At 32.2% G+C, this 21,436-nt stretch overlaps 4 protein-coding genes across 5 annotated transcripts; 2 read left to right on the plus strand and 2 right to left on the minus strand.

Moving 5' to 3' along the window:
• Nucleotides 1-350: 350 nt before the first annotated feature.
• On the minus strand, nucleotides 351-4,572 carry LOC114378883. The gene is made up of 2 exons (XM_028337473.1): nucleotides 3,818-4,572; nucleotides 351-901 (listed from the first exon to the last, which is right to left on the minus strand). Exons 1-2 carry the CDS (start codon nucleotides 4,485-4,487, stop codon nucleotides 789-791), a joined length of 783 nt encoding a protein of 260 aa, XP_028193274.1. The 5' UTR covers nucleotides 4,488-4,572; the 3' UTR covers nucleotides 351-788.
• A 2,995-nt stretch (nucleotides 4,573-7,567) lies between these two features.
• On the plus strand, nucleotides 7,568-8,660 carry LOC114378884 (phytochrome A-associated F-box protein-like). The gene has a single exon (XM_028337475.1). It carries the CDS (start codon nucleotides 7,732-7,734, stop codon nucleotides 8,419-8,421), a length of 690 nt encoding a protein of 229 aa, XP_028193276.1. The 5' UTR covers nucleotides 7,568-7,731; the 3' UTR covers nucleotides 8,422-8,660.
• Nucleotides 8,661-9,995: 1,335 nt separating this feature from the next.
• LOC114369368 (G-type lectin S-receptor-like serine/threonine-protein kinase SD2-5) lies at nucleotides 9,996-11,413 on the minus strand. Its single transcript, XM_028326590.1, has 2 exons — nucleotides 10,719-11,413; nucleotides 9,996-10,503 (listed from the first exon to the last, which is right to left on the minus strand). Exons 1-2 carry the CDS (start codon nucleotides 11,411-11,413, stop codon nucleotides 9,996-9,998), a joined length of 1,203 nt encoding a protein of 400 aa, XP_028182391.1.
• A 2,667-nt stretch (nucleotides 11,414-14,080) lies between these two features.
• Nucleotides 14,081-19,716, plus strand: LOC114378891 (hydroxyisourate hydrolase). 2 transcript variants are annotated; one of them, XM_028337480.1, is made up of 13 exons: nucleotides 14,081-14,353; nucleotides 14,538-14,601; nucleotides 15,193-15,248; nucleotides 15,401-15,476; nucleotides 15,582-15,653; nucleotides 15,762-15,849; nucleotides 16,137-16,395; nucleotides 17,069-17,184; nucleotides 17,424-17,641; nucleotides 18,063-18,091; nucleotides 18,189-18,276; nucleotides 18,838-18,928; nucleotides 19,280-19,716. In XM_028337480.1, exons 1-13 carry the CDS (start codon nucleotides 14,192-14,194, stop codon nucleotides 19,524-19,526), a joined length of 1,566 nt encoding a protein of 521 aa, XP_028193281.1. In that variant the 5' UTR covers nucleotides 14,081-14,191; the 3' UTR covers nucleotides 19,527-19,716. The 2 variants fall into 2 exon arrangements, with proteins under 2 accessions (XP_028193281.1, XP_028193286.1); XM_028337485.1 differs by lacking the exon at nucleotides 14,538-14,601 and having other exon boundaries at nucleotides 14,226-14,353.
• Nucleotides 19,717-21,436: the final 1,720 nt, after the last annotated feature.

A 21,436-nucleotide genomic window follows, 5' to 3' on the forward strand; every position in this document is an offset into this window, starting at 1 on the left:
TTACAAGTTTAGTAAAATCAAGAATTGAAGTGAACAATATCTAAGACCCATTTGTTTAAATTTAAGAGGCACTAAGCCTTGTATTTTTAGAAATTTAATAAAATAAAGAGTATTTTCATTTAGTTATAATTATAAAAAATACTTTGTATTGAAAAGATAATTTGAATTAAATTTATCAAAAACTATTTGAAACAACTAAAACATAATTTATTTGTTTTATTTTTTAAAAGTTAGTAGCCACCCTAAAGATTATTTTTTTTCAAAATAAAAGGTAACTACTTATGGGGGAAAAAAACTAAAATAAACCGACTAAAATAATGAGCTCGGAGTTCTGTTGTGGATCAACTATCAAACAGGAATTAACTTGCAATGAATAACTGATTGCAATCAAAACTCAGAAAGATTAATGGCAGGTCAGTACATATAGATTTTTTAAACGCAAGCCCAGCATGCGAGATTATGTTTTAAGATATTTTTTCAACTGTTTCCTATGAAATCTGTATGACTCAGATTGAAAAGTTCTACCCATCCAAAACAAATAACCAAAGCCTAATACTTGTAGGTCCGTTCTTGTACACATATTTTCCTTTTCAGAAATCATTATCGTAAGTACACCACTTCACACTTGGATCAAAATATACCGAAGCTGATTCATCCACATCATCATATTTTTCATACTCGCCAAAATACTTTGGATATTGATTTGGCAAATGGGTCAGGCAGTCCGTCCAATATGCAAGGCAAGATAGAATTCCGTTGTGTTCATAGTCCACTGATTTCTGCGATAATCACCTTAATGCATCAACCATTCTACAATCATGCTTCCTGCGACGGCATCTATGATGAGATTTTTGATCTAGCAAGGTGTTCTCCCCAACCATCTCCATTTTAGAATCTACAGCTGGTGCAATGAAAAGTCAAGTCAGTCTCTGAAACAGCCAATTATAGTACTAGTTTTATATGAAACAAATCAATTAGTAGATAATGCTTTGAAGATATTTGTATGAAATCCAAAAAACATAATCAGATAAGCACACAATAAACTAGAGCCTTTCAACCTATCCACTCTTGCATAACACATTGGTTTGTGTGTCCACAATCCACAGGAACACGCAACAGAGGATCAGTAAAGTTTATCAGAGTAGCATTTAGCTTATCCTAATTGAAAGTTCCATTTAAACTTTCATGGCATGCTATAGAAGAGCAACACAAAATCTTTATGAAAGGCAGCTAGCAAATATAGCAAATTGTCACCAGGCATCAGTTGAAAAGGCAAAAGCAAAAACACAATTTCTTGTAATTGCATTTATGCTTTTTCTAGTGATTAATCAATATCTTCAGAATTCCATTCCCTTACCTAAAAAGTTACTGTCCAAACAGCAATGCCATTTCTAAACAACCTTCTGTTTTCTGAAAGTCAATAGTTTTTGGCACAAATATACAATGTGCAACTTCATAATATCATGATAGCACTTCTAGAAAGAAAGAAAAAAAAAACTCTCAATAATCTTCCCTTTCACCACACTATGGTCACCAACACAATTGTACTGTTCCATCCATCGACTTGTGATCATTGAGACCTCAAGCCCCAACCATCAAACCTAGATTTTTGCAAAGAGTTATCTTGGCAAAGAGTTTCTCAGCACACTCTCCAAACATCTTGCCAAGCATCTAGAAACTGGGAATTAACATTCTTTAAAAACATTAAAAAAAAATTGGTGGCCTTTTAAAGGCAGCTGATCAAAAACTATACTTTAGATCTTCGTCTTCCCACTCAAACACTACATAGTTGAAAAGGGGAGGAGGATTTGAGGCAATAGATTGTCACTGTTGTTTTCCCAACAAGGTGTAACTTCAAATAGAAAAGGGTCCTTTTTAATAAGTCGGGATGCAGATTAGATGATCCTTTTATTCACCAATCAGAAGCTTTACCAAACTCCAACAAGATACATAGCATAATGGAATCCAAGCATCACCCTCCCAACACCAAATATATTATCATTGAGGCTAAGTATGGTTTGGGGGTAAACCAGGGAGAAATTTGAAGTTAAGCTTTCTTAAAAATGAGATGTTTGGCAAACTAATAATGAAAAGAGAATTTTACAGGAACTTAAATTTCCCTCTTTAAGGAGTAAAATTTATTCCCACGTGAGAATATGATCATTTTTTTTCTGCCTGAGTCGTGACTTTCATTTTCGTATACATAAATTTTCAGTCCAAATTATCCAGCAAAGCCTCTATAGTATATTTTAATCCAAATGTTCTCTGGCATCAGCTTCTAGTCTCTTCTCTACAGCCTCTTCTGTTGACGATTTAACCCCTGGCACCTGGAGTTTATTCACAGGAAACAATGCTGTCACTTTGATGGATTCCAAGACTTCCTCATTTGTTATGCTGCCATTGACTTTGCCAGTAACAACAGCAGTTTCAAAGATGTTTTTCTTCATGGCACAGCACCACATGGCTCTAATGTTCCCGAGGGCATGGTTTGGGATGAGGTTTGTGTGGACTAGGGTCTGACCCATCTTGGGCCACTTGCTTGTCCCGAAAATCTGTCCAGAGCTCAATGGAATCTCCATGTCGATTCCTTTGCTGTCACAAATAACCAATGGAAAAGTTCTGCTGATTTTATTTTATTTCATTTCATTTTTAGAACTAAAATTTTTATTTATCTCCCAATAAATCTTTATATTTTAAGGTCTAAGAAATTTCACTCCAACAATATTTGCTCTACAAGAAGTTTCTCCCTTTTTCCCCTTGGATGTTCAACTTGATTCTAAATACACCCTAAATAATAATGATTAATGTCGCAAACATTGATGGGTTTTCTCCAGCAACCCAGCTTAAATTGCACCATAGCAAAGGCAAAACAACAGACAATACGTATACCTATATGTAACATAAACATGTTATCTTCAGTTTTTCTTTCAAACAAAGGCTCAAAAAGCATATCCAAAATTGAGGAGAAACAAACTCACTGGTCCAATATTTGGAATGCCACAACTTTAGAATTGAGCAGAATCCACTTGAAATGAAATAATTAAGAAATCCCATCAAAACAGGTAGGACTTACAAACTCACTATGAATGTCATTAATTTTGAGTAACTTTTTTTTATCAGTTTTGAGCATTTATATGTATATAGTATAACATTAAATAAGCTATCCTTCTATCTACTATCCCGCTATCTGCTATTCAGCTATAGCATTTTTGGGACACACTACTACATTCGGCTATCCAGGATTTAAAACACTGTAAGAATATTACCCCAAAATGATTTGTGAATGAACTGAAACCTTATTATATACTAATTCAAACAAGTTTTGTAAAAGAACTCACAGACAAAAAAACCAATCCTTTCATTTGAAACATTCCTAACACAAAAATTCACCAGCCCCAACTAGAAACATAAATATAAATACCTCCCAAGCAAAAGCAAAACAACAAGTTAGTGCGAGTTTGGATTAGCATTGGCAAAATTGACTTTGAATGGAATTAATTTTGGTTAAAATTGATTAGGAAGTGATGTGATTTATGTTCAGATGTTTTTATTATAGAATCAAGTTAAGAGTAAATTTTGAAATTTTCTGATCCAATACAAAAGATACTCTAAGTTGCTGCAACTCAATCAATTCTGGACCTAGAAAACTTTGAAATGTTCTGCAACATGAAACCAAACATGTAAAATCAATTTTAGACCCAAAATCAATTCTCTAACGTCAAACCAAACGCACACATCAAACATCATCCACGAGCTTCAAAGGAAAAAGAAAACAACTAAATCCAATAGAAAGGAACTAAAACAGAAGAAGCTTTACCTCCAAGTTGGTCACCCCAGAACAACAATCTGGGATCATCTTCTTCCTCATCAAACTCATCCCCATATCCAAACTCAGCATCCCCGCGATAACCCGGTTCGCTCCCATACCCCGATTCATTCCCATTCGCTTCAGAACAGCCACTCACCCCAAACCCAACGCCCAAATTCTCCTTCTCGCCACTCCCGCCATCCCTCTCTCTCTCCCTCCTCGAATTCTTCGCCTCGCTCACGTCCGAAGACCAGTTCGGATCGCCGTTGCCGAAGAGCTCCCCGCTGGAGTCGGTGCCCATGGCCACCGGGAAATCGGAGCAGGTGCCGTACGCGGCGGAGGCCCCCACGGAGCAGCACCGGCGCGTCCCGCTCCGGTCGCTGCTGCGGCCGGACACGGATCGCGAGCCGCGGCGGCGCCTCTTGCGAGCGACGAGGCGGTAATTGGTGGCGCGGTTGTTGGGATTGTGATTGTCGTCGTCGGCGAGGGTGAGTTTGGACATGTCGAGGGAAAACGAGGTGGTTGTGCGATCGGAGAGGCAGGGGCGTTTGTGGTAGTAGGGTTTGGGGTGGGGCCCGTCTTGCTGGAGCTTGAAGGGTTTCCAGGTGCGGAGCTGCAACAAGCAGGAGTCTGTGGTGTGGCGCGAGTCCAAAGGCTTGTGCGACATCGATTGAGTCATCACAGACACACGCCAAGTTGGAAGAGATATCAGAGAATGGATTTTGATATTTTGTGCCCACACCACTCACTGCCTCCACTAATATTCACTTCTTACCATAGCAGTACATATAATCAATATTTTAATCTTCATTTAATAACTATTTTCACTGAATTCAATTCTGTTAATACATCATGCATATAAAGCTTTAAATGTTATTTTATAAGTCATAATTTTTTTTATATATTGGTTTTGCCCCTGCATGTAGGATCCGTTTAATTTGTTAAAAATTATGATATTGGATGGGATAATTTTCTTCATGTTTGATTTAAAAAATATTAAGAGACAATAATATATAAGATGAAAAAATTGTGTTGTTGCACATTTAAATTTAGTAAATTTTATATTATTTTATTTGTATTATTTATTATCCGTCAAATGATGTACATATAACAAATTATCATGTATGTGTTGTTATTCTTGTATTGTATTTTGATGTTTATAAAATGCAATCATAATTTCTTTTGGTGTATTATGTTTTTAAAAATTTTATTATTTAAAAATAATTAACATATCAAACTAATTTATGAAATGTTTAAAAACACAATCTAGCATAAATAAAAATACATATAAATGTCATGTTAGATTTATTAGAAGGAAAAGAAGATATGGGGTAAGTGCAAATGAACGAGAAATAGAATGAATTTTCTAAGTGATTTGTTTGAGAAAAATATAGAAGAAATAGAGAAAATAATATATATATATATATATATATATATATATATATATATATATATATCAATTCATTTATTTTGACGATTCAAAATTTTTAGAAAAACATCGTATACACAAAATATATCTCACACAACACCTAGGCTGTTCATTTCGGCTCAATTTTGTAGAGAAACAAAAGGTTTAAGTTCTACATCTTCCTAATATATTTTAGACGAAATAAGTATTAGTTTATGATGATCGTTAATAATACATTCTTCCTAATATATATTTTTGTTATTGGTTAAAATTTGTGAAGAAGTTATAAAATTATAAATGTAACTTATTAAAAATCAAATAAGACTTAGATATTTGTGTTTTTTTATTCAATTTTAACCAATAATAACTGTGTTAGTGATGTAAAAAAATATTTCTCTTAATATGTGTTCAATTCCACAATTTAAATATGATTTTTCACATCCCAAACTTAAAAATAAGAAGTTAAATGATTTGAGGAAAATATTAACCTATGCACTTAGAATAATCAAAAGTATAAGTTTTTTCTTATTGGAAAGTACATCAATATACTAAACTATGATTTCTAATACAACCTCAACTTGAAAACTTTTTACTTATTCCTTCTTTAATTAGTATCTTAAAGGTAAAATAAAAATCATAATTACATTTCTCCTGAACATATCCCAAACACACTATTAATTTATTGGACGTTTGGAAAGGAAATTGAAATACATTGGCTAGCCGTAAAAAATCAAAATTATTACAACTGAAACAATCACGAATGAATAACCATTATATCATAAAAATATTGATCGACTATGTGATAATATTACATAATTATTATTTCATCTGTTTCTTTTTATTTGTCTTTTAAGATTTTTATATTAAAATTAAGAAATACAATACATTTTCTCAATCATAATAAAACAGTTATAAGATTTCTTTTTTCCCCCTTTTTTCATTTATATTTCACAATAAATAATATGTTAATTGATTAAAGATTAGATAAAAAGTAAACAACTAATTAAGAAAAGAGTAATTGATATTATCTTAAATTTTGAAAACTAGAGATAGATAAAAATATATTTTTTAAAATACCCAACAATTAGACATGAATTAGGAAGTGCATAACTTCTTAGTTTTCTCAAATTACTTGTAGTATGTTTGATTAGCCGTTAAAAAATCTCCAAACAATGATTAAATAAAAAATTATGAATTTTTGCTTGTCACAAAATATACATACATGTAATTGTACATGCTTAATCTAAAATTAAACCAAACATATTACATTTTCAGTATTTGTGACTTTTGAAAGTCCAATGTGAATCCTAGTGACCTAGTGACACATATCTTTGAGGTTCAAGTGTTGAACTTAACTGAAGGTAAAATCAATGCAACAAAAACCTTCCTGCCAAGAGCGATAAAGTGGTGATCTGAACTTAGACACTAGACTGCCCATTGTCTTTAGCCCCTAGGTTTTACTTGGCTTGTTCTTTCCATTTATTCTTTTTCAATTATATTTATAATCCCGAACATTTTTTTAAGAATCCAAAACAATGAAAAAAAAAATGGAGATAACAGCTGGGTGCATGTGCAAAATACAACTGCAGCACCGTGTATTTGACCTTCTCCTTATCATTGGGTTGGACTTTGAAGCACAAGTTTACAAATTACAAGTTATTATCCCACAATAGTTTTAATTTTATCTTTAGAGACTATATATGTATTTATTTATTTTTTACAAATATTAATCAATATCGTAAATTAAGAAACTTAAAGTAGAAAGGAGATGAAAAATTGCATTGTTCATAATTTTTTTGTATTTTTCTATGATTTACACACTAAACATTTTTTATTCTAATTCATTAACCAATATCCTTAAGATCCTAGTTAGCAATATCTTTTTTTTTTTTTTAAGAAATGAAAGAGAAAAGAAAAAGAAAGAACCAATAATAAAGTCTAACATAAACTCAAAGAAAGGTAGATTCTTATAAACATATTATTAGGTGTTTGATTTATGACTATATGTATAAAAGATCCAGTTTATTAAAACAGACAAAATTAATTTTCACGAAATTTTCTGTCTAAGAAAATAGTCTTTAACTATAAGTTTAAACATATTTTTAGAATTAATCTTGATTCCAAAATCAGGATGAAGAATTAAAAACGTTGAAGAAACTATTCATTACTTTGAACATTGAAACTACTATTAACAGCTTTGACCATAAATTTAATTTTGAAATTGATTTTAATAAAATTAAAAGTTACTCCAATTAAATACACTTTTGTTAAGAAGATTAATTTACTTAATTAAACAGACTCGTATGAGTTGTGTAAATCTTCATAGAATCTATCACATATATTAAAAAAAAAACACTTTTATTTGTGACAGAGAGAGAGAGAGGGTGGCATAATAACAGATGCCAGTTGCGCCTCAAGAAAAAAAAAAAAGGTTTCAAGGGGCTTTGGGCATTTAACAGAAGGCGGTTGTATCTCCAAGAGTCAAATCCATTTGCGACAGAACCACCAAACGACGATGGAGGAAAGCGTTTTCGCAGCGCTAACAGACGACATCGTCCTCTCCATTCTGGCGAAGCTAGACGACGATCCACGACACTGGGCGCGCGCGGCGTGCGTCTCCACCCGATTCTCCACCCTCATTCGCCACTTCTGCTGGAAGACCAAATGCTCCCAAACCTTCCCCTCATCTCTCATCTCCTCCGATTCCCCCTCCACCTGGTCCTCCCTCCTCAAGCTCGCCGTTTGCTGCCCCGGCCTCCGCCACGCCGGCATCCCCGCCGACCGGAACGCCGCGAAACGGATGAACATCTGCCGGAATTCGCATTTGGCCGGCGGCTATCGGCATCTGAGGAGAGAACAGGGATGCAAACTTCTCGCGAGACAGTTCCGCGACGATAATTTGTTCCTCTGCGACTGGCCCGGCTGCGTGCACTCCTATCAGAGGCGCGACTACATGCTCTTCCGAGGGTTCTTCCATAACTTCAAAGCGAGCGGGGTTTGGAGAAGCATCAGCGACGAGAAGAGAAGGAAGATCGATGTCGAGTGCGCCTTCTGCACGTGCCAGCACACGTGGGACCTCCAATCCGCCTTCTGCCTCAGACGTGGCTTCGGCTACCATCTCGATGGGGAACCAGTTGTTCGAGCTTATGTCTGTGAGAACGGTCATGTCTCTGGGGCTTGGACCAATATACCCTTGTACTCTTAGTTGCTTTAACATTGTTTCTTTTCTTTGTGCTTCTGAACGTCATGTATTTTTTTTTTTTTTTTGTCTTAGAAGACTTGAATTGGATCTTTATCAGATTCAAAATCATGCTCGTGCTATTGGGATTGACGAAATCCTTCTGTTTGCTGGGGATTATAGCATTTAATATTTCAATCTTATGTTCTGCTAATGCTACTATATACTTTGGACTGAATAATCAGGTTTAGAATTCTTGGATTTTATTATTGTTTGCAAATTTGATCACTTTTTCTAATTTTTCTATAGTTGTTGGAGACGAAAAGGACAAACTTTTAAAGTGTGTTGAAGTTGTGTTCATTCAGGATTTGCATTTGCATTTTGATTGGTTTTATATAGATCAGAGTTTACTGTTTTTGTCTGCGAATGCAATCTTACGTATTTCAAAATTGGTGCTTTCAGCTTATTTTGTCTGGATTGTCAAGTTGTGACTGTGACAAATGCTGCGGGACTTTCGATTGTCTTCTATTTATCTTCACAAAAAATAATGATTTTTCTTCTTTTTTTTTTTCTTGAAAAAAGGATAGGAAAATTGGGGTGAATTTCGGTCTTGCTTTCACTTTATACTTATCACTTGAAATATTTAATTTGTAGTTATCAGAATTTCGAAAGCCTACATGTATACAATTTGTACGTAATGCTAGCTTCAAATATTTAATCTAGATAGATCTTTTGAAGGGATATATATAGGACATCTAATGCTGTGATTGTATAGTTCTTCGTCCCTGGCTTTGCGACTTGCCGTTGACCCTTTCTTTGGTGAATTTAAAGATCAACGTTGGTCTATGTCAAACGCCGAGTTCGTGAAATATTTCGTTCAGAATCAGAGTCTTACATTGGTTTTGATTTCTTAATTTTTGAGATGAACATGTGTTAAAGAGAGCTAGTAATTTAGGACGTTAGGCAGATATCCTGTTCAATTGAGAGGCAATTTGATATGTGATAAACCTCTGATTTCGAGGACGAAGGACCTCCAAAGAAAGAACAATAGAGAGAGAGAGAAAAAAAAATAGACTAAATTCTCATTACCCATTCAATGGAATTACAGGGATATATAAGTAGAGCACCTGTAATTGCTATAATATTCTAGAATCTACCTGAAATATTTATTCTAACAACCAAAAGAGCCAATTTGTAAACAACATAATTGTTTCATTTCTTAGCTATTGAAATGATCCTCTTGGATCTAGTATTCTCAGAAGTTGCAGTCTGTTCTTTAGTAAGGGTAATGTTGGGCTCAACACTAATGGGCTCGGTCATAACAATATTACCCGCATCGAAAGCAACATCGTCCTCAAGGTTATAAATAGTGCACAAATGATCCCAATTTTCCCAAGGACCAGCAGAAGAGAACACAAGCCACTCAACCAAAGTTGGATGGGCAAGGACGGCATTCACAGTAACAGTTTGGAAATCCAGAATCAGTGTTCTCTAGGGCCTGAAGATGGTGCCATCAAATTGAGTGAGTAAGGGAGCAAAATGAGGCTTAAGAAAGTAAGCTTTTACCAGTACTACATATGAGGCATTTGCAACTACTCTAGCTAGAGTATATCCTTGTTACATAGGTGACTTGAACAAAAACTTGTTAACTCTGTCATATGAGGGAAGATCTCTTCAACTTGAACAATAACTGATAGCTTAACCAAATGAACATGATGAATACTTCCAACTATGGACACTTCCGCTTTAAACTCTTTTGCACCTTGTCCAACACCTTCCAATTTTTTTACAGCCAATTGAGTGCCATCTTCAAGCACACCTAGATACACCGAGCCAAACCCTCCTTCTGCAATGTTTCTGGAAAAATCCTCAGTTGCTCTACAAAAAGCAGCAAAAGTAAAATGTGCAGTCATCCCAGAAAGTCTGTCCAAGAAATTATCATCTTCGTCCAAGTTATCTTGAGGATACTTAGCAACATTCGTCTTCCTCTTGTAGTAGTACCAGAATCCTGTTATAAGACCAACTATAATCAGAACTGTGAGAACAAATATGACAACTACTAGCACCGTGTCATTCCTTCCCTTTTTGTTGCCATGTCCAGCATCACTACTAAGGGTAACAAAAAGGAAAAGTTGAGGAGTTTCCTATACAAGCCTCTTTGCAAGCATTCATGGTTGATTTTGGAACCGGTGATGTGTACTTAAAAAGCAAAATAATCAAGCTCTTCATCAACATATATAAATTTCGTTGAACTCCTAGAACAGGTGGAGATGTTGGGAGGTTTGCAATTAAAGTGAGATTTGATAAGTTTGGGATAGATGCACCAGTTTTCAAAGAAGCAACCACAATAAAGATCACTAGACTGAGGAATGCCACAAGGGTCTTGTGGTACCTTAACCGCCTCAGGGTTTGGAGCCCTCCTTTTGTTGAGATCATAAAAAGTGATTGCACCATTTGGATCCAAGGTAGCAACCCACAGTGACTTAGGATCTGAGTGCTCAGAGTAGACAACTTTCCACAACAAAGCTCTAACCCCTTCGGATATCATAGATTTTACACACCCAATAAGGCTATCAATTGTGTAACTTCTTAGGTGACCCCGAACATGCTTTGTCTTGCAATAAGTGCAAGCACCTAAACAACCAACATTAATAGGAAGAATCTCAACAAACTCGTTCTTCCTTACCTTTTGAAGCTCAAGTGTTGCCAATTTCTGACAGGTCAAAAGGCGCACTTCATGACCTTTTAAAGTCTTCTCTACAATTTCAAAAACACGATTGATTTGCTGGACTCCAATTATGCTGATCCGTTCGAGGTCTTTCAAATCTCGACTTCCTTGAGGGAAACAACCAACAACAACTAGTGGTTTATTTGAAGATTTTCCTTTTGATATGATGGCATCCATGGCATATTGGCTTGGGGATTTAACTGTGCAACTCTTATCCAACTTTCTCTTTGGAAGTGCAGAGTCATGAAATGGAGGATGGTGTTGAGCATGTGCCAAGTATCTGTTCTTCATAGCACTAGAACATAACCCCTTGTAAAAGGTGCTTACAAGTAGTGCATTTGCTACCCATCATGTATCATCAAACAGTTGGCGTGCATCAGCTACCCGAGCATTCAATAAGACAGTGTACATCCAATTTCTTGAGAGATCGCATAAACCAGACAAAAGAGTTTGGAATCGCATTGCATAGCATTTGTATGCTATTGTGATTTTGCTGAAATGCCTCCATTACAGAGGGTGCTTCTAGCCTTTGGTAGCATGTGGAAGATAGTTGCAAAGCATTAGGTATAGCAATTGACAAAAATTTCATCTCAGAATCTGTTTGAGTCATGCAACTTGGGACTGGAGAAGAATCTATGAATGAAAATAGAGCTACCTCTGGTTTCGAGGACAGAGGACCTTCAAAGAAAGAACAATAGAGAGAGGAAAATAGTCTTGATTCGAATTAGAGAGATATATAAGCAGAGCACCTGTAATTGCTATAATATTCTAGAATCTACCTGAGATATTCTAATAACCAAAAGAGCCAATTTATAAACAACATAATTGTTTCATTTCTTGGTTACTGAAATGATCCTCTTGGGCCTAATATTCTCAGAAGTTGCAATAATGTTGGGCTCAACACTGTGGGTAGAGAGAGACCACAAATACTAGGAAAACAAAAATATTCTCATGCATAAAAAAAGTCATTTCATTCATTTTGTAAAAAAAAATATATCTTTATTTTGGCCTTTAAATGCTTGTAAATTTAGTGCACGTGTTTTTAAATGAATATTAAGGAGTGTGCTTCTTCTGTTCTTCGTATAGCACCAATATTTGATAGGGTGGGATTGGATTTTCTTTGAGACTACTCTGAAAGATTTTGGGTTATATCAATAATAAGAGGGTGCGGTTTTTCCCTTCTACTCCGACTAACAATTTGTTGGGGGAAATAAACACTTAATTAAACTCTTAAGTTATAATAAATAGGTTTAATTACCTGACGTGTATATGATAGATAAAATCTACGATAAACATTTGTTTTCATCCCTGGATCTAGGTTGTTGTTGCCTCAAAGGCATGAAAGCCGTCATGCTTTTTCATCTCCATGTTTTCAACAAATATTCCAGAAAATGATGTAGCGAGCGTGTCACATTTGGAACTTAGGAACATAAGTGACGATGATTACTAGGATGAAATGTTGACTACCGGACTTTTTATTGTGAAAGAAAATAATCAGCACTGTACATTGAAAGAACGTGAAAAAGTTTAAATATTATAAGTATCATGTTATAAAAGAGAAAAAAATATATTCTTATAAAAAATATATTAATGGAGTCTTTACAAATTACCTGGAATTATGTTAATTTTTATAATAGACAAATATTAATTTATTAAAATACTAGTTTTATTAATAGAAAAGATCAAATCACAACCTTTTTTTCTCCTTTAATCATCCTTTGTCCTATTATAATTGTTTTCTTAAGTTATTTTACATATATAAAAAAAGTGATAAATAAATGAAAAAAATAATAATTTTACAAAATTAATCTTATATTATTATTAATTTATTTATAAATTTTGTTATCTATCTTTAATATTATAAGGAATATAAATGAAAAAAATAATTAATATTAAATTAAAATATTAAAATGATAATTATTTTGAATCAATTTTTTTTACATGATAATTGTAATCAAACAAGTTAAATTTTTCTATAGAAATAGTTGAACTTATAAAATGATAAAAAAATAATAAAAGTATATTTAAATAAGTTTTTAGTCCATATAAAATATAAGATTTTTTTATTTTTGTTTTTTAAAACGTTCTTTGGTTTCACTCTTTTTTGTCACGTAGCAACAACATTATATAATTATATTAACAAATCATTAACTCGTCAAGTAATTAAAAAGTTTCACGACAATAACATGTAATTTTTTATCATTTATATTTTTAAATTCTTGTATATTTAAAACAATTAATAATATTAAACTAATTGATAAAAGATTTAAAAATAATTTAAAAATGTTAAATGTGACTTTTTTTAACAGACTTATGGATTATAAGCTAACTTAAGAAGTTATCAAAAAGTCAATTATTATGCAATCAGTTAACACAGATATTTAACAGGAGAAACTAAAACCAATAAAACTAAATCTTTAAAGAACTAAAACGAAATAAAAACTTCAACAGATTAAAATAAAACACACTATTTTATATTTTACAGGGATTAAAATATTATTTAAATTCTAAAAATTATACAATAGAATTCCTTTATTGACAGGTGTTCACAGATTAAAAAATAGTATTATTTTTTACGGACATTAGAAAAATCTTATATAACAAAATATATTTATAAAGTAACAATTTTATTAACACAAGTAAATTTTTTAGTAAAAGTTAATCATCACAAAAACTAACGAATGCTTCAGATAAATGTATAATATAATAACTAAAAAAAATAATTAAAAGTATACCATATATAACTGATTTAATCCTTCTCAACACGTGTTCAAACATCAGAAAAATCAATTTTTTTTATACATACATTGGAAAAATCAAACACCACATAAAATACATTAATGTAAATTTAGATATTTAAAATAATAATTCTGTCAACATCAATCCATGCAATAATTGACTTTATGTTAACATTTCTCATAAAATATCAACAACTACCACTAGGATCACTAGGCCTTTTTGGCACATTCGATTCTAGATGATGACTTTCTCCGTCTCTACACGTAATAAATGAAGTCCTAAGATGCCATCGAAAGAAGAAAATTAAAACGAACATGCATGTATCTATGAATGATGGAACCACCACAAACGAGGTTGATGATCAACGTTTTCATAGTGAGTTTCTTAGCACTACTTGTGAACTTGGTGGTGGGAGTGCTCGGCGCTGATAACTATAGCAGAGATGATTTTCCTCTTGACTTTGTTTTCGGTTCAGGAACCTCTGCTTATCAGGTACCTACTTCAATAGTATTCCTCTTTATTTCTTCGTATCTTATTAATCATTTCATTTCTTCTATCACTCTATTTGTATGTCCCAAAAGCAATTTAATTTAGCCGATTAGCAAGTATTGTGCAAAGATTAATATATAGTATAGTATAAAGTGGTGTTGTTATAATCATTATAAATTATAAACAGGTGGAAGGAGCTGCTAACAAAGATGGAAGAACTCCTAGCATCTGGGACACCTTTGCCTACGCTGGTTGGTGGTTACCAATTATAGGCTTTGATAATTTTGGAAAATTTCTTAATTTCCTCAAAGAAATAGATATTTAACGTGACATTTTATGTGTTAATTCTTTTTAAAAAAAATATTAATTATAAAAAGGACCTAGCATCCCGTCTAATTTGATTTTTATAAATTGGACTTGAAGGAGGATAGTATATTAAAAAGGATAAATTGTTAAAAGGATCTAAATAAAGATAAGAGTAATTATAAAAAGGACCTAGCATCCCGTCTAATTTGTTTTTGGCTAGTTGGAAATTGTGCGTGAAATGCGCATCCAAATAAGAGAATATTATAAATGTCTAATTGAGAAAGTGAGGAGAGAAAATTTTATTTTCTAACAATTATATTTCTTCTGAAATCTATTAAAAAATATGATTAAATATGTTTTCAATTTCTATAAAATGAGTGAATTTTAGTTTTGGTCTTAGTAAAAAACAATTCTTTAATTTTCATTCCTCCAAAATCTTAAATTACTACTTTTTGTTCGTAGCACTGATGCATGTCATGTTTACTGATCATTTACTTAGGAAACGTGGGTCTCATGCAATTATTTTTAATGAACAGGATATGCCCATGGAGAAAATGGAGATGTAGCCTGTGATGGGTACCACAAGTACAAGGTGAATACGCTGCACCTCATTTGTGGAAAATAAAAAAGATTGAGGCATAAGCTGGACAAAGAAAACAAGCTTAGTCATTATTTTGTTCTACTTATAATGCCCTTTAAGACTTGAAAAGATATTAATTGTTTTCACGAAAATATATAATACAGGAAGATGTGCAGCTAATGCTGGAAACAGGGCTTGATGCCTATAGATTTTCGATTTCATGGTCAAGATTGTTACCAAGTACTGTAATATTGAACGCAAACTCTTGGAATTTTATGTATCTATATTTCTTTTTAGGGTAAAAGCTTTCTCAACACTTAAGAAAATGCTTTTGTTTCTCCTCAGATGGCAGAGGACCCGTCAATCCCAAAGGATTACAGTACTACAACAATCTCATCAACGAACTTATCAGCAATGGTTAAACTTAATTAAATACGAGTTTCTTAATTAGCTTACAAAATTAATCATGCCTCGTATTCACTCCAAATAAAAAAACTGATATATTTCCCTATTTCCGTGGAGCAGGAATCCAACCACATGCCACGCTACACAACTTTGATCTTCCACAGGTACTTGAAGATGAATATGGAGGATGGATTAGTCGTGACATCATGTGTGTTCCTGATCTCTTGTACTATAATTCATTAATTTTTGTTACTGGAAGAATTTGAAACCTCGACCTATCTCTCCCTCTCTTCATCCTTTAACTAGTAAACCTTATATCTCCTATACTAAAATTAATTCATGAAAATCCCCTGCACCGCATATTGAAATTGTAGCTATCCTAACAAATGGGTGTGCATGCGTTAACTTTTGCCTAGCAAACAAGCTCCTTATATTATTAAATCATGCACAAAATCGAGAAATACTAATGGATAAATTACTTGGATATAAATGCAGAAGAGACTTCACATACTACGCAGAAGTATGTTTTAGAGAGTTTGGTGACAGAGTGTTGTATTGGACCACTGTAAATGAGCCCAATGTTTTCGCCTTAGGTGGTTATGATCAGGGAAACAGCCCACCTCGACGATGTTCTCCCCCATTTTGTGCTACAAACGACACAATGGGCAACTCAACATATGAACCCTACTTGGCTGTTCATCATATTTTGTTATCACATTCTTCAGCTGCTAGATTGTACTGGAGAAAATATAGGGTATATCACCTAATCTTACATATATATGTTTAAATGCCAAAAGCTTCAATTTATGGGTTTAAATATATTTTTATTCTTTCTCATTTAGTGTTTTTTCCTATTGGTTCTTGTAAAATTATTTTTTTATTTTTAATTATTATACATTATATTTGTTTTATTATTAATCCTTAAAAGACTCTTTTAAGATAATATTTTGAAATGTGAAAATACATTTTCTAAAACCTTATAAAAAAATAAAATAAAACAAACATAAGTTACAAAAACTAAAAATAAAAAAATAATTTTGTAAGGACGAAAAAATTATAAAAAACTGCTGAGTTACAATAAGTAAAAAAGTATTTAAGCCACTTATATACTTTTCATTAAACTTAAAAAAATAGTCTTTGCAATGTTAGTGTAATGAGTTTTTGTAATGTTATCCAATTACATATTATTATGTTTCATAAGTTTGTTAATTAAGATTTTACTTACTCCGACTAGCTTAAAAGTGATGTTATAATTTTTTTATTAGCGGACAATGTAATAGGTTTTATGCACGCATAAAAATTAAACTTATAAACTTAGGATCCTTATCTGCTTCTCAATCTTAATATTTTTGACATTTATTCTTCTCATACGGACACTGATAGCAAAGAATGTTCCCATTTTCTAAGTAACTTAAGTGGCTTTGCAGGACAAACAACATGGATTTGTTGGTATCTCTATTTACACGTTTGGGATTTTTCCTCAAACAAATACAGAAAAAGACAGGGTAGCATCTCAACGAGCCCGTGATTTTTTTGTTGGTTGGTAAGTTACAGACCCTACAATTGGTTAGTTTTACTTCTTAGTTCTTTCTACCCCTTGTGTTCCTTATTTGTTCTCTTAAGACAGAAGAATATATATAAATGAAGTTTTATCCATTAAACTTTCTGCTATTCTATTCTTTCTTCAGTTCCTTAAAGGCACTAAAGCTTGCTTTCTTTCATAGGACATACACATAGCTGAAGAATGGCAGATTTAATTATAAGCCTGTTTTAATATTGCAGGATTATGGAACCCCTGCAATATGGAGACTATCCCATTTCCATGAAGACAAATGCAGGTGAAAGAATTCCGGCCTTCACAAATCATGAATCTAAACAAGTTAAGGGTTCATTTGACTTCATAGGCGTAATTCACTACACCAATCTCAATGTCTCAGACAATTCTGACGCCCTTAAGAACCAACTGAGAGATTTCACTGCAGACATGGCGGCAAATATCTGTATGTACTTCGTTAAGTTTAAGGATAATATATTTAGTAAAAAAATTAAAGTTGGTCATATAAGATTGCTGTGGAAATTGAATTCACGACGCCTTTTCATCGTCATTATGAAATTTCCAATCTGTTGAACTTACACATCATTTACCATCTCAATTTCTAACAAGAATGTAATATCCCTCTACAATAACCTAATAATCTCTTGATACTTTTTATCTGAAAAATTTAAATAAAAAGATAAATGTATTTAATATCTTAAACATGAAAAAAAACCAAATGCATTATTTATTCAGTAATTAGGTTTTGGGGAATTATGTGAACAATGTTGTAGAATAACTTAAATTTATCAATTTCAATGAACTCGATTGCCTGATTCATCCATTTCTAAGTAATGTAATGCCTCATCACTTTCTTGATTTTGCAGTTGGAGAGGATCTGTTTTCAAATGAAGAGGTAACAATAAAATAAAAATTATTTGTCTTATAATAAATTCGTTCAATTTTTTAGATTACTTCATTGTATGACTAACTGGCTTTACTTGATTGATTAGTACCTTATAACACCGTGGGGTTTGCGTCAAGAGTTGAATAAATTCAAGCTCCTTTATGGGAATCCTCCTATATTTATTCATGAAAATGGTCTCTCTCTCTCTCTCTCTCTCACTCTCTCTCTCTCTCTATAGATATATATATATATATTTATATGTGTGTGCGTGGGTTTGTTTTCCCCTCCTATGACCCCCTCCCAAATGACAGTGTTACATAATGACAAAAGTGAGTAACAGTTGAAGAAGATTACATAATTCCGGTGGATATTTTGTAGTAAAATCATCTCTAGTTGTTATGAGGGTTGAATATTAAATTGGAGTCAGAGTTTTGATGTACCTAATAGACAAAGCAACTTGGTAGCATTTAATGTTTCAATCATGTCAATTCTTTCTTATAACCTTTTCCCACTTCATTAATACATGTATCCAACAATGTCATTAGTTAGTAGCATATTGCTATTAACTTGTATTTTCCTATGTATGGCCATCCTAAGTTGCATGGAATTTGAACTCAACCATACAGTATACTTATAGTACATGTACCAATGGTAAATTATTAGGAAGTTCTGCTGATGATAGCTAGGGTGCTCGTGTGGAACATTGCGAGCTTAAATGGGCTGAGTTACTGATGAATCAAATTTTGGGTTGTTAGGTCAACGGACAGCAAGTAATTCGTCACTGCAAGACGTGACAAGGGTGAAATACTTGCATGGATATATTGGTAGCGTGCTTGATGCCTTAAGGTTTGTAGTCCTGCTCTAGTTCATGCAACACATCAAAAAAATATTTTCTTAATCACTTCCAAAAGTTTTGTGGATGACTTGGGAATCTAAATTATGGATAACAAATCTATTGAACTATATTGTTATATATATGAAGTTTTTAATTTCTGTAGTGATCTTGAGAAGGGACTTACTCAAAGAATTAATCAAACCAGAACATACACTGACACGTAAAAAATACAAATTCTTGAAATAGAAAGAACAAAGTGGTTATCATTAGAACTTAATACAACATTTTCTTTTCCTGAAAGTGTCCACATAAACACCTCTAATGTGTTCTCTGATCTTCTATATCTTGCCAAATTTTCTCAGAGATGGATCAAATATAAAGGGGTATTTTGCATGGTCTTTCCTGGATTTGTTCGAGTTGCTAGATGGATACAAGTCGAGCTTTGGCCTATACTACGTTGATAGGGATGATCCAGAGTTGAAGAGATACCCAAAGCTCTCTGCAAAATGGTACAACCGGTTTTTGAAGGGTAGAAGGACCTCTATAGTTGGAACTATTGAACTTGAGAAGGATCCATCACTTGTTTTTGTTTCCCAATTATTTGAGTAGGTTCTTTATTAATTTCTTTTCACAAGATCATGCTTAGTGGTGTTATTAGCTATGCTTACTTTTCCTTGTATACATACATAAAATAAGAATTTATGTGGAGGGAGCCTAGCTGCCCGGGCAAAATTCCTCTCAAATATTGGTAATGTTTAAAAGAGATATTCCTTTTCTGAAGATATTTTACTAAAAGTAATATGTGAAATGTAATTTAGAGTAAAAGCTTTCATCATTTTCACTCTCTCAATTTGATAATTTCAATATTACTTTTGCCCTTTCCTCTAAATTACATTAATTTCGCATATTATTTTTGAAAAAAAAATTCTCTCTCAATCATATTAAATTACTCTCCTTTTATTTGTAGTATTTGTATACTCAATATTTTTATTTGCTATTTCCAAATTAATTTGTAATGCTTTTAAAAGAGATTATGACTATGTTTAGTTATTTTAACTAATTTCAATTTTTTTTATGAGTTGAAAAATTTATTTGATTATTTGATAAATAATTTTTTTTACTAATTTTTATCATTTTTTAATAAAGTAATGTTTTTAAATACGTTAATTCCTAACTTCTAATTTTTATATTTTATTCCCTTTTATTCTTAAAGTATTTATTAAATTTTCTTATTACATTTTTTAAATAAAACAGATTTATTATTTATTTATTTTTCTCACTCATTCCTCGTACACGTTTTTTATATTATTATATTTCACCAAATTGATAATAATAAATGTTAAATTTATTTTATTTTAATTTTCTATTAACTTTTGAATAATTTTATATTATATGATTTATTTTAACGTACTTAAGTGTGTTTTTTTTACTTTATTTTAATCTCGATAAAAAATATTTTAAGATATAATATAAGATTAATAGTAGAATATATAATATAAAAAATATAATAATTGAAAATAAAAATATGATGAAAATAATTTATCAATAAATAAAAAATTTCAAGAGTTTAAAGTTAACTAAAAATATAATTATAATACTTCAAAAATATGTTTTTATGCATAAAATAAAATTGAAACTTATATTAAATTATAATATAAATATATTCATTTCTTTCATTTTATATTTTGGGCTAATGGACATCAGAGAATGGTGTATTTTATGTGGATAGTAAGGGAGCTGCCTTCAGCAAAGCAACGAGCTCAAAAAATGTTGTTGCATGGGAGCAGTAAGGGGAGAGTTGAAAGAGGAAAGATAACTTTTTTTGGAACCAGCATGTCTAGGCAAAGGCAATATTTCAATCTGATATATTCAACAATGCTGCAAGAAGTCTCATTCATATGCATCAAGAAGGTTGATATAATTTTTAAGTTCAAATATTATTTATCTCAATTCCAATAAATATAAAATATTTATCTATCTCCAACAGTTTTGGGTGGCAGCAAGTTAAATATTAAGATTTAAAGAGATACCATGTCTTTCTTTGGTCACTGATGATGAATCAAAGTTTCTTTACCTTTTTGTAACATACAAGGGAGAGTAATAAAGTTGTCGTAGTTGATATTTTTATAAAATTGGGTCAATTAAATGACACGCTTTTATCATGATGATGATTTCGGCAAGTTAACTTTATATTTTAATCAATAGTATTTGCAACAAATTACGGCCAAATTCATCCATTAAACGCTTATTATATTTTTATTGACATAATGTAATAAATGGATATTCTGCATTTGAGTGTTTTATTGTATTAAAAAGTTTTTATTTGTAATTCCATAATTTAAATTTGATTTCTATTTTGTTTTTTTCTTCTTCTTATTTCATAACTCCTATAACATACTGTTTTCTTAGTGCTATAACACATTTAACTTTTATACTTGATTATACATCAGATTTATTTATATCATTTCTAAATAACAATAATAGTTAAAAAATATTGTGGCTTTTTCATATTATATTAC

Source organism: Glycine soja, chromosome 2, assembly GCF_004193775.1.
Source record: "Glycine soja cultivar W05 chromosome 2, ASM419377v2, whole genome shotgun sequence".
Classification (NCBI taxonomy): Eukaryota; Viridiplantae; Streptophyta; class Magnoliopsida; order Fabales; family Fabaceae; genus Glycine; species Glycine soja.

Coding starts and splice junctions, on each gene's coding strand:
- LOC114378891 (XM_028337480.1), top strand. CDS start 14,192: ATGATGGAACCACCACAAACGAGGTTGATGATCAACGTTTTCATAGTG. Junction 15,249..15,400: donor ATGGGTACCACAAGTACAAG/GTGAATACGCTG, acceptor TATATAATACAG/GAAGATGTGCAGCTAATGCT. Junction 15,654..15,761: donor CAACGAACTTATCAGCAATG/GTTAAACTTAAT, acceptor TCCGTGGAGCAG/GAATCCAACCACATGCCACG.
- LOC114369368 (XM_028326590.1), bottom strand. CDS start 11,413: ATGAAGAACAGATACTTGGCACATGCTCAACACCATCCTCCATTTCAT. Junction 10,504..10,718: donor GGTTGCTTCTTTGAAAACTG/GTGCATCTATCC, acceptor TGTTACCCTTAG/TAGTGATGCTGGACATGGCA.
- LOC114378883 (XM_028337473.1), bottom strand. CDS start 4,487: ATGACTCAATCGATGTCGCACAAGCCTTTGGACTCGCGCCACACCACA. Junction 902..3,817: donor CTGGGGTGACCAACTTGGAG/GTAAAGCTTCTT, acceptor TCATTGCACCAG/CTGTAGATTCTAAAATGGAG.
- LOC114378884 (XM_028337475.1), top strand. CDS start 7,732: ATGGAGGAAAGCGTTTTCGCAGCGCTAACAGACGACATCGTCCTCTCC.